This window comes from Esox lucius, chromosome 11, assembly GCF_011004845.1.
Source record: "Esox lucius isolate fEsoLuc1 chromosome 11, fEsoLuc1.pri, whole genome shotgun sequence".
Classification (NCBI taxonomy): domain Eukaryota; kingdom Metazoa; phylum Chordata; class Actinopteri; order Esociformes; family Esocidae; genus Esox; species Esox lucius.
The window spans coordinates 6,084,657-6,098,512 of record NC_047579.1 but is presented as its reverse complement, the minus strand read 5'-3'; the positions used below and the strand labels follow the sequence as shown (position 1 = coordinate 6,098,512).

The 13,856-nt window shown below is 42.5% G+C and overlaps 2 protein-coding genes across 9 annotated transcripts; one reads left to right on the top strand and one right to left on the bottom strand.

Moving 5' to 3' along the window:
- The first annotated feature begins 119 nt into the window (after positions 1 to 119).
- LOC105031634 lies at positions 120 to 4,567 on the top strand. 5 transcript variants are annotated; one of them, XM_020051082.2, is made up of 4 exons: positions 1,138 to 1,549; positions 1,822 to 3,172; positions 3,324 to 3,431; positions 3,517 to 4,567. In XM_020051082.2, exons 2-4 carry the CDS (start codon positions 3,151 to 3,153, stop codon positions 4,320 to 4,322), a joined length of 936 nt encoding a protein of 311 aa, XP_019906641.2. In that variant the 5' UTR covers positions 1,138 to 1,549; positions 1,822 to 3,150; the 3' UTR covers positions 4,323 to 4,567. The 5 variants fall into 5 exon arrangements, with proteins under 5 accessions (XP_019906639.2, XP_019906640.2, XP_019906641.2 ...); XM_020051080.2 differs by lacking the exon at positions 1,138 to 1,549 and adding an exon at positions 120 to 348 and having other exon boundaries at positions 1,822 to 3,431; XM_020051081.3 differs by lacking the exon at positions 1,138 to 1,549 and adding an exon at positions 837 to 1,131 and having other exon boundaries at positions 1,822 to 3,431.
- Positions 4,568 to 7,765: 3,198 nt separating this feature from the next.
- zgc:193811 (uncharacterized protein LOC559801 homolog) lies at positions 7,766 to 12,636 on the bottom strand. Of its 4 annotated transcripts, none has more exons than XM_010906185.4 (6): positions 12,554 to 12,629; positions 12,279 to 12,365; positions 11,218 to 11,397; positions 10,770 to 10,886; positions 10,410 to 10,489; positions 7,766 to 8,328 (listed from the first exon to the last, which is right to left on the bottom strand). In XM_010906185.4, the coding sequence occupies exons 1-6, from the start codon at positions 12,626 to 12,628 to the stop codon at positions 7,971 to 7,973; spliced, it is 897 nt and encodes a 298-aa protein (XP_010904487.2). In that variant the 5' UTR covers position 12,629; the 3' UTR covers positions 7,766 to 7,970. The 4 variants fall into 4 exon arrangements, with proteins under 4 accessions (XP_010904487.2, XP_019906432.1, XP_010904488.1 ...); XM_020050873.3 differs by having other exon boundaries at positions 11,218 to 11,370; XM_010906186.4 differs by lacking the exon at positions 12,554 to 12,629 and adding an exon at positions 12,458 to 12,535.
- Positions 12,637 to 13,856: the final 1,220 nt, after the last annotated feature.

Here is a 13,856-nt window from a genome sequence, read left to right as displayed (position 1 = left end):
GACCTCAAATAATGCAAAGAACTTTAATTTTAATTCAAATTACCTTTGAGGTACTACTTGCACTGTTTTTGCAATCCAGCTAATCCTATTGCAAGAGGATAGTGATGACCACAGCAGTGGTTTTTATCCTTTTCCTTGTTAAATTAGGGGGGGTACTGTTGCGGTTTAGCCAGTACAGCCTCATGCTGTAGTTTCTCAGTAGTTTCATGTTTCCCAGCTTTCACAAACACATCCCAGACTCATTATTGTCTTTGATTACACACACCTGATTCCCCTTGTGTCCTTATGTGTTTATATAAAGGAGCCCTCTACTTGTCCTGTGGTGTGGTTTGTTGTTGCATGTCCCTGGTGAGTTGTTTGTTTTGCTGTTATATGTCAGCGAAATGTGTTGGTGAGTTTTACTGTCCTCCAAAAAACAAGCTAGAAAATATTCACATTTGACTTGATTAGATGTGGTTGTATGTTGTGTGCCAAGAAACACATCCAGCTCCTGGTTGAAGTAACCAGTCTCTCAGCCCCCAGCACTCGTTTGTTCATTAGGTCAGTGAATACCTAAACTGCCTCTGGTGTTCTAAATCTCCAGGCAGACCTAGCTCCCAAACATAGGGTCAGCTCTCTGAACAACTAATTCCATCATATTACCCATTCAGGGATAAAACGACAACCAATTACCTTGTGTCTCAAATACTCAGTACAGCAGAGAGCATTTGCGCACAGACTGTATGTGAAGCACGCTACCTGCCCAAGAAATTCTATTCAGTTTATTTTAAAATGGCGATTCAGGCTACTAACTGATCATACACCAATCACTTATAAGCTACATTTGGTCCTCACCTAGGCCTTCTGAGACTTGCAGCCAGCCAGCAAATGTATTCAGCAAATGTTCTGTGATATTGTCTATTTAACAGTACCACATCAGGCACATAAGACCTGTGCAACGATGCAATGTAGACGGCTTCCTTTACCAGTCGCACACGTTGCACTACACCAAGGCTGAGTACTACGTCAATGAAATTACTCAAGACCCAGTCAACCCAAGTTCTCCAAAACATGCAATTCACTTACCGACCTGTGCAAGGCAGCAATACGCAACAAGGCTTATATAGTCTGCCGAAATCTCACGAAGAAGAGGTAACGTTTGCGAACAAGGCGCCCGTCCTACTAAAACAACAGTGCGTTCGGAGTTCGGTTTGTTTCTAGTTCCGTCTCATTGAATATGTTATGAAAGCGTGTGAAAGCTCCAAAATGTTGACTGCCGGGACGCGAAATCGTTTTACAAGGGAGCAAACTAGAGTATTATTACGTGAAGTCCATGCCCGGCGATTCTCCATCTACGGTTCAGCAACAAGACCATTCCGTGTTGCCATTACTCGGTTAGCTTGGGAGCAAGTGGCAGATCGAGTGAGCTCTAGTGCCATTGGGCTTCGCAAAACACCTGAACAGTGTAGAAAGCGAATAAATGATTTCAGACGGAGACAAGGAATACGAATTTTTGAAAACAGATTCCCCAAACCACTGTCTGCTTCCTCAGTTAAAATTGAGAATGCAGGTATGTCTAGAATAATTGGTTAAATTTGGGAAACATTTAGACCCGTAACATTATAAGAGGTTGTAGCCTGTCATATATTACAAAATAATTTTGCATACGTAGAGATTACTTATTACTTGTACCTCTATGTGCGCTAAAGATTTAACAGGCTGTTTCCACATTTATAAACAACATGTTTTGCATGCCGACTGTTCTATTTGAAGAGATGTTAAATGCAGGTGAAGTGACATGTGGAGGATCAAATGTGGCATTGCAATTTTTCTTCATTCCAGAACATCAGATCGGAGATGTTGATAATAAAGAAGAGGCAGCTGGCCAGTCCCAGGCTGGAACACCAGAACATACTGATCCAACCCATCAGTCTTCATTCCAGACCTCTTATGTCAACACACCTCAGATGAAGCAGTCTCTGGGTCAGGGACAGCTCCTCCAAGCCCAAGTCCCTCTGAATAATCTCCAGCCCCTTATCCATGTCCAGTCCGCTCCCCAGGACTTTTCAGCCCTTTGCCAGGTGCACCAGCAGGGCTACGACATGCTGCACAAGGAGATAACAAACACTAAAAACAGTATGGAAGAAATGCTGCATCCTATGTTGTCATCAATCAACCGCAGCCTGGAGAGGCTGGCGGGCGCCTTAGAACGTCTCTCAGGGCATGGGGACTCACTAATACATAACATCAGTCCCGTTACTCTGACACACAAAGACTGAAATTGATTAGGCAGGTTGCATGTTTGCGATGGTTTACTTTTGTAAAAAACAGTTCCCTCCAGTAACATTTCAAGTTGATAAAAAAATTGCCATGATATGTTAACTATATGATGAATTAATGATTGCATGTGCATATTAAAGACTGCCTTTATAACAGTGGTGAAATTTAGCACATTTTTCAACCTAATCAATCCTTTATTGTGTTCACACAGAAGCTTTTTCGAACACAATCGGATTGGTTTTACTGCAGCTGTCTTATGAAAACATTTAACTTTAGTCTTCTGTACCCCTTACAGGAAGTTATCACGTTTAGAATTACACATGTGGATGTAGGAGCGAAGTTAATTTGGAGTAGTCAATATTTCTTATATAAAGCCATTTTTACATCAACAATGTGGCAAAGTGCTTTTACGGATTCCAAGTCAGTTAGTTACTGCGCATGACTGGTCTCAACTGCGCAATCGCGTTTGTGGTTGCTACTGGTGGCCTGCCCTACTATCCTAAATTGTTTTGGAATACCTCAGCTGGGTCTGCTACTTTTATTTAAAAAAAAAAATATCAGTAAACGGTCTGGAATAGTAGAACCATTGGCATTTTTAGAAAGGCATTTTAAATCCATTAGTATGTGAACACAGAACGATAGATAGTGTATTTCCGTTATTTTTACATTTAGCGTTTGCGCTTCGTTTATGGTATTGCTCTGATAGAATATGGATTCCGAGCAGGAGAGCAGCGATGGTTTTTTATATTTGGATGCAAGGCCACAGATTGAGATGTTTCACCTGGAAAGACAACGAAAGCATCGTTTTAATGAAGAAGAACTTGATATACTGTTGCGCGAAGTGCAAGCTCGACAACCTGGCCCTGGCTACAAGAGAGTAGCGCAGGCCGCATGGGAAGATATTGCGACAAAGGTGAGCTCTTCGTCTTCTGGATACCTAAGAACTGGGATACAATGTAAAAAGCGATACAGTGATCTAATGCGCAGGCAACCCAATAATATCAAGAGGATTCGGAGGGTTAAGCCGAACAGAGTAACTAAACAGACACTTCGCCATCCACCAGGAGAGCATCATGATGTCACGGTGAAAACAGAAGGCTTTAAAACTGAGTTTGTGGATACCGAGTTGAACGGTGAAGGACCCATTGGCCCGTTAGGAGGTGATATTTATGGTTTCTGTTATTTCTTTAAAACTACTTACATGCTCTTAAAACTGATTTAGCATGAAACTAAATAAATAATTTTTCTATTTTCTAGAGTTTCAGAATGAAGTTGGTTCCAGATTCCCGGGAGTAGCGCTGGACAGTCCCCGAAATACCTACCTAGTAGATGGTGAACAGACTCTGGACACTGCTGTTTGGTCTGAGGCTAATGGAGTCCTTCCTCCCATAACTGCCCCTACCCACTGGCCTTTACACCAAACCAACCTTCAGCCTCGGGTGAACATAGTCAGATTGAACCTTGAACCCTGTTCCCAGGTCCACACACCACCATTTACGAGAGGCATCCGCATCCCTAAGTTTGGGGGTGCCCAAGGACCCCATGCCGATACATTCCCAGTCACTGTCCAACCACGAGATAACGCTCCATTTTACGAAAATGTGCCACACTTGGTGCCCCAGTCACAGAAGGAAACAGTACCCCAAGGCAACCAATCACAGGCCAATATTTCCCAAGTCAACCAATCAAAGGCCTATCTACCTCAATCTAACCAGCCACAAGCATATGTGCAGCCTCAAGTAAACCAAGCTACGGTCCACATCCCTCAGATTGATGTACAGCCACACATCCATGTTCAGTCTCCACCACATGACCTGACCGCACTGGTCCAGCTCCATCACCGAGGTTACAACATGTTACAGAGGGAGCTGGTCAGTATGAGGAGCAGCATGGAGACAGTGTTGCAGCCCCTGCTGTCATCTATCAGTACCAACCTGGAGAGACTGGTTAACGCTGTTGAACACCTTTCTGGGGTTCAGAGCAAACCACAGACCAATGGGGGTGTCCGTGATCGCGATTCTTCCCCAAATGACCTTCATGGGTTACGTTCACAGTCTATCTGAGAGTGGGGGTTGTGTTTAGGTGGAGGCAGAGTTTCTGTCTTAAGACTATTTGAATGTCTATTTTGATTGTGTTCTGAAGCATTCTGCAGTTTGTGTTGTGAATCTTTCTACTCTAACCATTGGAATTAAGTTCCGCTGAGATATGATTATTCGTTTTTTAATAATCATTGTTCAGTGTGTCAAGGTGCCTAACCCTCCATGGTCCTCCAGTTGAGTTCCTAATTAAAGGTGTTCTCCAAAAAGTATTCGGTTACTGTATTGTCATTGTTAGTTCATGCACACAATGCATATGGTTGACCTGAACCGAGCTTACAGGCTCAGTGCAGTCAAATGTGATTTTCCTATTGTTGGGGGGTTGAAAATTCCACACTATTTGTTTAAAACAAATACCTAAATGGTGATTATGATGGGTGAATACTGAGTGTAAGAACTGTTTGGGGGGAGGGGGCAACCATGGTTCACCTGGATAAGGGGGTCGTCTCTAGATCAGGGCTGCTCCGTCCTGGAGATCTACCATCCAGTATGTGAGGGGGTTGTCTCTAGATCAGGGCTGCTCCGTCCTGGAGATCTACCATCCAGTATGTGAGGGGGTTGTCTCTAGATCAGGACTGCTCATCCCTGGTCCTGGAGATCTACCATCCAGTATGTGAGGGGGTTGTCTCTAGATCAGGACTGCTCATCCCTGGTCCTGGAGATCTACCATCCAGTAGGTGAGGGGGTGGTCTCTAGTCCAACCACAGTTGTGACTTAGCCCGACTTAGCTTTTCTTCCAGTTCATTATTAGAAAACAGGTGTGCAAAATTAAGTTTGGTGAGAATTTAGCACTCCAGGAAGAGGATTGAGCAGCCCCGTTCTAGATCTTTTCAGCCAATAATTTCAGTCTACTTAACAAAAACCGTGATTGTTTTCCTGAAGCCCACATAGACTGAGCACTTTGAGGGCAACAGGTAGGACATGGAAATAAAACCTGTCAGTGAGTGCATTATTATTGTTTATTATTTTACTTTATGACTTAAACTGGTATCTAATTCCCTAAAAAGCATTATACAAAAAGTACACAATATCCATCCCATGTGAGCGACACAGGGTAGAGTACTGATGATCTACATTCTAGATTAACTTCCTTTTTGTCTTTCCTTCATCCTGACTGACATGAGAAAACTGGACAGGGATGAGCAATGTCCCAATGGTTAACAAGCCACCATATTGCTTTGAGCAATCCTGTGTTTTCAGAAGAGGTCATCTAAAGGCCATTACAGATTATTTAGATGTATCCATTGCCCTCTTCTCATCTGACAGATGCATATGCAGTAGTAGAATAATTTGTGAGTGAACAGCACCATCTGCTGGTGCATCTGTTAGTAGCATGGATGTCCATGATTTTATGTACATACAGTAAGCTTCACTTATACCCCCATTTATTGATATATAAATTACTTTGGCCTATTAACAAACATTAAATTGTCTGTGGCTGAAAGAGGAGAAAATAATCTAAGCATCCTATAATCCTATGAGTCTGGTTATTTTCCAGACATTGTAAACGCAGAACAAGGTTTGGCAGATAGCCCGAGAGGCAGAAGTTATATCGTTTATAACCTTTAGTAGAAGACATTCACTTTTTTAAAACTGCAAAATACAGAAATTAGAAAAGAGTGACACTATTGAATTTATAAGGACAAACACAAAACATTGCTAAAATTTCAAAGCCGTAGAAGCCCATCCTCCCCCGAGTCACAAGATACCACTTTTGTTATATGGCACACTTTTTGTTGACACTATTGAATTTATAAAAAAAATTATTTTGGAAAAACAAAAAAAAAAAAAAAAATTCTTGATTGATACATTGAAAAGTGTGGATTGTAGTTCACCTTCACGGTTCACCTGATCAAGAACCCATACTTTTCGTTGTCCTAAATTTGTTGTTTTTGACGGGCGAATATGAATATCCACCGAACGTCCACTATAAAACTAACTTTACCTCACTAGTTCAAGGTATGTATGCATAAAAGGTTTAGGTATGTAAAATATTTTCTAACCGAAACTAGCTAGATACTATAAAATAAAAAGCTTAAAGAACATGATCGAAACATTAGCAAGCGTGCTAACCAATGTATTCTCTACTGTGTTTTTTGCATAGCTAGATCAATGTAACACAACATGAACATGAACAAGAATATAAATAAAATCATACATCCTCTTCAAAGCTTGAATTAGCACAAGCTTGGACCTAAAAGTCATCTTCACAAGGTTCCTACTGCAACAGACTTACCTTTATCCAAGGCTTAGTTTTTGTAAGTCGGGCTCGATCTGTTTTCATTTTAGTCCTTATTGTATTAAAGGAAGACAGCTGATTTAATTAAAGCAACAGTAACCCAATTGTACTATTTTATATTTACAGATAAAACTATTTGACAAATGTATTTGTCTACAGTAAGTGAAGGAACTCTTGTCTGTACATTTTTATGGTGTGTACTTTGTGTATTGTTTGATAATAAAAAATAAAACATGACTATTAACAGATGGATGGATGTGTGAAGTGATTATCATCCTTAATTATTTATACATTTAAAAAGTCACTCTCAACTCCAATCATATGGGTGCTTGGATCTAGAAGTAACATACATGTAAAAAAAGAAGCTAGCCAATAAGCAAACTTATAAATAAATAATAGAAAATATACTTATCTCCTCTAAATATTTAATATCTGGTTATAGTTGTGTATTTTATTTTATAACCTATTTTTTCACCAAACACACTGATGGGATTGAAAGTGCATTCATGGATAATTCTCTCTCATCTTCATCCGCTTATCCGGGATCGGGTCGCGGGGGCAGCAGCTCCAGCAGGGGATCCCAAACTTCCCTTTCCCGAGCCACATTTGCCAGCTCTGACTGGGGGATCCCGAGGTGTTCCCAGGCCAGTGTCGAAATATAATCTCTCCACCTGGTCCTGGGCCTACCCCGAGGTCTCCTCCCAGCTGGATGTGCCTGGAACACCTCCTTAGGGAGACGTCCTGGGGGCATCCTTACCAGATGCCCAAACCACCTCAACTGGCTCCTTTCGATGCAAAGGAGCAGCGGCTCTACTCCGAGTTCCTCACGGATGGCTGAGCTTCTCACCCTATCCCTAAGGGAGAAGCCAGCCACCCTTCTGAGAAAACCCATATCAGCCGCTTGTACTCGCGATCTAGTTCTTTCGGTCATGACCCAGCCTTCATGACCATAGGTGAGGGTAGGAAGGAAAATGGACAATTATGGATTCATGGATAATTATAAAACCAATTCTCCTGTCTCTTATCTTAACAAGATGATGAAGAACCACTACTGTATCTCCAGCGTAGCATTTAAAGTATGAAATATCAGTTTGAAATCTCATATTAGCTCAGGCATAGCAGACTTCTCCTATACTTGCCCAACATATGACTTACTGATCCCAAATGATAAAACGATGACTACGGTCCTTTTCAAGTACTGCCTGCCCCGTTTATTAAGCCATTAATAAATGATCATGTAGACACTGGAATCCAAAGAGATGTCACGGGCCTTGTAAACTTGATTTAGCATCTAGGGACATCCAGTTAAAAACAGACAGGCAGTTATAATTCACATTCACACAAAGACACTGCGAACAGTATTATGCAGCATGGTCTCAGACCAGCACAGTCCGGTTTCCCCCGTAGGCCTGATTCTCTGTTAAATACATTTTGGGGACCTCGAGGATGTCTCTGAGAAGCCCTCTCTGGGCTCCTCCCCCTCCAAACCCAGCCCTGGCTGGTCCAGGTATAGATGCAGAGGGAGCAGGGTGAGGGGAGGGTACCTGGAAGCTCTCCCTGTACAGGCTGTGTTTCCCTGTGTAGGGGAGGGGCACTGTGGGACGGGGCAGACGAGGATGGCAGGACACGGTGGGAGGGGCTTTGTGGGCTGGCAGCCGGTTGTGGGTGGAGCTCTTGGTCAGGCTGAGGTTGGAGGTAGGGGCTTCCTGACCAGAGGGAGGGGCAATCTCTGACCTAAATAGTGAATGAGTGGTGTAGAGGACATATTTTTGAGAGAATGATTAGCCATATATTGCATAATTATTTTCATCATGATTTGAGTGTGAATTGCATTAAGAAAACCAATAAGCCTCTAAGAATGTTATTCTGTTTATTAGAAACCTGCTAAACTGCTATACAAAATCTTATGTAATAAATGGACTGTGTTAGACTTAGCCCAAATAGTCTTACAATGTGAAACCAACTGTGCACTGTGTGTTCGGCCACAACTGAAGGCACCATGTCTCAAACTATCTTATCTACGGGCACAGAAATAGATGGCTCCAAGGTGAAGTTGCTTGTGTCTCTCTTTTTTTGTCCTTCAACTTGGTGCTGAACCGAAACACATACAGTAATGCAGCCAAGAGATCTGTTAACTGAGCAAGAACTATGCATAGCATTCTATATTATTGTTATGTTTTTGTGACAACTTGTTTTCTTGTATGCATCTTGAGCAGAAGTTAACATTTTGGAACTGAACAGAGGAGTATATAAGGGAGACAGCAACAATGTGACTTTAGAACAAAGGATGGCCTTTTGATAATTGTTTTATTCCCGTGTTATGAATACATTTCAATAATCAACTATTGTGTTTTTCTTGGTACACTTAGAGGTATAAGTACACATATATGTATATGTAGTCTACATGGTCTGTGGTGTAGGGTATACCTGCTATACCTCCTGTAGTCTGTATGGTCTGTGGTGTAGGGTATACCTGCTATACCTCCTGTAGTTTACATGGTCTGTGGTGTAGGGTATACCTGCTATATCTCCTGCAGTCTACACAGTCTGTGGTGTAGGGTATACCTGCTATATATCCTGTATTCTACATGGTCTGTGGTGTGGGGTATACCTGCTATATATCCTGTATTCTACATGGTCTGTGGTGTAGGGTATACCTGCCATATCTCCTGTAGTCTGTATACCTGCTATATATCCTGTATTCTACATGGTCTGTGGTGTAGGGTATACCTGCTATATCTCCTGTAGTCTGTATGGTCTGTGGTGTAGGGTATACCTGCTATATATCCTGTATTCTACATGGTCTGTGGTGTAGGGTATACCTGCTATATATCCTGTATTCTACATGGTCTGTGGTGTAGGGTATACCTGCTATATCTCCTGTAGTCTGTATGGTCTGTGGTGTAGGGTATACCTGCTATACCTCCTGTAGTCTGTATGGTCTGTGGTGTAGGGTATACCTGCTATACCTCCTGTAGTCTACATGGTCTGTGGTGTAGGGTATACCTGCTATATCTCCTGCAGTCTACACAGTCTGTGGTGTAGGGTATACCTGCTATACCTCCTGTAGTCTACATGGTCTGTGGTGTAGGGTATACCTGCTATATCTCCTGTAGTCTACATGGTCTGTGGTGTAGGGTATACCTGCTATATATCCTGTAGTCTACATGATCTGTGGTGTAGGGTATACCTGCTATACCTCCTGTAGTCTACACAGTCTGTGGTGTAGGGTATACCTGCTATACCTCCTGTAGTCTACATGGTCTGTGGTGTAGGGTATACCTGCTATATATCCTGTAGTCTACATGATCTGTGGTGTAGGGTATACCTGCTATACCTCCTGTAGTCTACACAGTCTGTGGTGTAGGGTATACCTGCTATACCTCCTGTAGTCTACATGGTCTGTGGTGTAGGGTATACCTGCTATACCTCCTGTAGTCTACATGGTCTGTGGTGTGGGGTATACCTGCTATATATCCTGTATTCTACATGGTCTGTGGTGTAGGGTATACCTGCCATATCTCCTGTAGTCTGTATACCTGCTATATATCCTGTATTCTACATGGTCTGTGGTGTAGGGTATACCTGCTATATCTCCTGTAGTCTGTATGGTCTGTGGTGTAGGGTATACCTGCTATATATCCTGTATTCTACATGGTCTGTGGTGTAGGGTATACCTGCTATATATCCTGTATTCTACATGGTCTGTGGTGTAGGGTATACCTGCTATATCTCCTGTAGTCTGTATGGTCTGTGGTGTAGGGTATACCTGCTATATATCCTGTATTCTACATGGTCTGTGGTGTAGGGTATACCTGCTATATATCCTGTAGTCTGCATGAGCTGTGCTGACACACGGATCTGCTGTCACAGTCAGGGCCTGGTCTGGATCAAGCTGTCCATAAAGTGCCAGAGAAAATATATATCTGTTGGACTACAGGTTTAACATTATTTCTTTCTTTCTCATGTCCCTTTAAGGGTTCTGTAGGGTGTCGCAAGTATGAACCCTTATTTTCAGCAATAATACGGCAGTAATTTGTGTTAACTGCCTGGCTCAGGCAAAGAAGAACAGTTTTCTTTTCAACTTGGTGGCTCTGGGATTAAAACCAACATCCATTTCCATTTTTAAAATATATGATCTCAGAAATATGATTTTAGACTGTTGTGCTAGTTACCCGGAGGGTGCTGTAGTGGTCCACCATGGGGCCCTGTGGAGCAGTCTGGCCCCTGTAGCTGTCCTGCATCTCACTGATTGGCCGAGAGAGTAAATGCACCGTCCCACAGTTCCTGCGCTGGAGGAGGGAAGAGGAGAGGGACAACCAATAAAATGCCAACATGAAAATATAACAGATACACACTAACGCAAATGGATAAAGGCATTTCAAATGTAATGTTTTTAGCAACGTGCAGTATTGGAGCGAAGTGGAAATACGAGGAAAAATCAATAATGTGATTAATATTGATAAAATGTTCATAACGTTGTTCGTGCTCCACTGGTTGCCCTTTTGTTATGGCAACAGGTCACACATCACAGGGGACTATTGCACGTTGCAGTGTTTCGCAGATATGGAAATGTTTCATTTGTGATAGATTTATTTTCAAACCCTTTCACCCCCACCTCACCCTTTGTGCCAGCGCATTGAGGAAGTGTGTGTTCCAGAGTGGAGAGGCCTTGGGATGCTGTGGGTTGGCCAGAGGCCCTGTCTGAGGCTTCCTGTCGTGTTCGGAGTGCGACGTCACAGAGAAATGACCACTGGTGGACACCAGGGTAGAACGCTGGAGCAGAGGGGGCAGAGACACACCCTGAAACACAGGAGAAGATGTGTGGGTGTGTCCATGTAGCTATTAAATCCTGTTCATCCTGAAACACAGGAGAAGATGTGTGGGTGTGTCCATGTAGCTATTAGATCCTGTTCACCCTGAAACACAGGAGAAGATGTGTGGGTGTGTCCATGTAGCTATTAGATCCTGTTCACCCTGAAACACAGGAGAAGATGTGTGGGTGTGTCCATGTAGCTATTAGATCCTGTTCATCCTGAAACACAGGAGAAGATGTGTGGGTGTGTCCATGTAGCTATTAGATCCTGTTCATCCTGAAACACAGGAGAAGATGTGTGGGTGTGTCCATGTAGCTATTAGATCCTGTTCATCCTGAAACACAGGAGAAGATGTGTGGGTGTGTCCATGTAGCTATTAGATCCTGTTCATCCTGAAACACAGGAGAAGATGTGTGGGTGTGTCCATGTAGCTATTAGATCTTGTTCATCCTGAAACACAGGAGAAGATGTGTGGGTGTGTCCATGTAGCTATTAGATCTTGTTCATCCTGAAACATAGGAGATGTGTGTGTGTGTGTGTGTGTGTGTAAAGTGTGCTGTAAATACATTATTAACACTGGCCACCATCTAGATATTGAGTTGCCATTTTAATGTTTTTGAACTGTCCTTGACAAAGCACTGTACATCACGTAGAAATCGGCTGTGCATGTAAAGCAGCATTTATCTATCACTGATTTACAATATATATCAATCCTATTTAATAATGTACGACACATGTGCTAAATAACTTTAACCTAAATCAAATCTGTCAGGATAGAAAAATGGTTTGTTTTACAATCTGGCGTGCATCTCCCTGTATCTCCATAATTCAGATGTTTAAGTTAGCTAACATCTTTCTAAAACATACCTTGTGAATCTTGACATAAAAAGGCAAGTTCCGCACGTACGCATGTCCGACACCTGTGCTTGTTAGTCCTTGCTCCCGCCTGTGTCCCTGCCGCAAAGCCATTGGATTGATGTTACAATTTACTAACCGCCCAACAACAGAAACGTATTAAAACCCTTACTGTTCGCTTAGCTACTAACCATGAAGGAAAACAATTTTGTACGATGTAGCTAACGCACAAGGTGAACGGAAACGGGTATTCTGAATTTCTATCTCGCTGTATTTTGTTTAGTTACCATCGTCATGGAGACCGTGAACTGTTGAAGTGGCGCGTCTGTGGCTGAAACTTGAGCGCAAAAACAAGCACGCATGCACGTACGCAAGCACACACACCCAACCACGCACACACAAACGGACATTATATGGATAATGTATTTAAACACCGCGTTCAGATTATTTGTGGTCAATTTACTTATTGTGAGAATGGAGGACTGGAGTTGAGTCCGATTGTCAGCAAAGGGGCATCCGTTTTTTCCAAACGGGACATGTATTTTGATAAACAATATACCCCTAAGAAACTACCACTTACAGGTGTAGATTACCTGTCAACAAGATCCCCTAAACAAATTGTGTGAAATAGTGACTTTAATGGTTGTGTGAATAGTGAAATATAATGGTTATGTGAATAGTCAAATTGTGTGAATAGTGAAATATTGGTTACTAGGCTCGGTGTATAGAAATATCAACAGCGAAAACGGGTTTTAATTGTTGTAATGGTCCCTTCCTGAAGGGGCCATTCCACTTCATGTTTACTGTGTTTCCTTGTCTTGTCCTTGTATGGTCTTTCCTGTTCTTGTTTCTGTTAAACGGTATATTCAGTTCACCTGTGTTTTTGCCCCCACCTGTTTCTGTTCTCCTCGTTTCTCAGTGTATTTAGTTCAGCCCTTTTCTCCTTGTCCTGGTTGGTCATTGTGTGTGTATATGTTATGTACACCTGTCGTGCTCCTGTGCTCCTGTGCTCCTGTGCTCCTGTGCTCCTGTGCTCCTGTGCTCCTGTGCTCCTGTGCTCCTGTGCTCCTGTGCTCCTGTGCTCCTGTGCTCCTGTGCTCCTGTGCTCCTGTGCTCCTGTGCTCCTGTGCCATTGGAATTATCGTAGTGCCAGGCACTCAGTTTAGGTTCTTTGTTGTTTTTTGGTTTAATAAAAAGGGGTAACCCTTCGAACTTCTGCACTTGCCTCCGTCTCCATCTCTAACTACGTGACAATTGTATGCACATTTCAAACAGAAATATCACCATTACAAATATATTTAGACCCCTTTGCTATTAAATTCGAAATTGCGGTCAGATATATCCTGTTTGATTGATCATGCTTGAAATCACTGATCATGCTTGAGTTTCAACAACTTGATTGTAGTATATCTGTGGTAAACACAGCTGATGACTCAAATGATTTGGAATGGCACACATCTTTGACTTAAGGTCCCACAGATGACACTGAATGTCAGAGCAAAAACCAAGCCATGAGGGAGTTTTTGGAGGGAGCTGTGAGACAGGATTGTGTTGATGCACAGAAGGAGAAGGTTGCCAAAGATTGCAGTT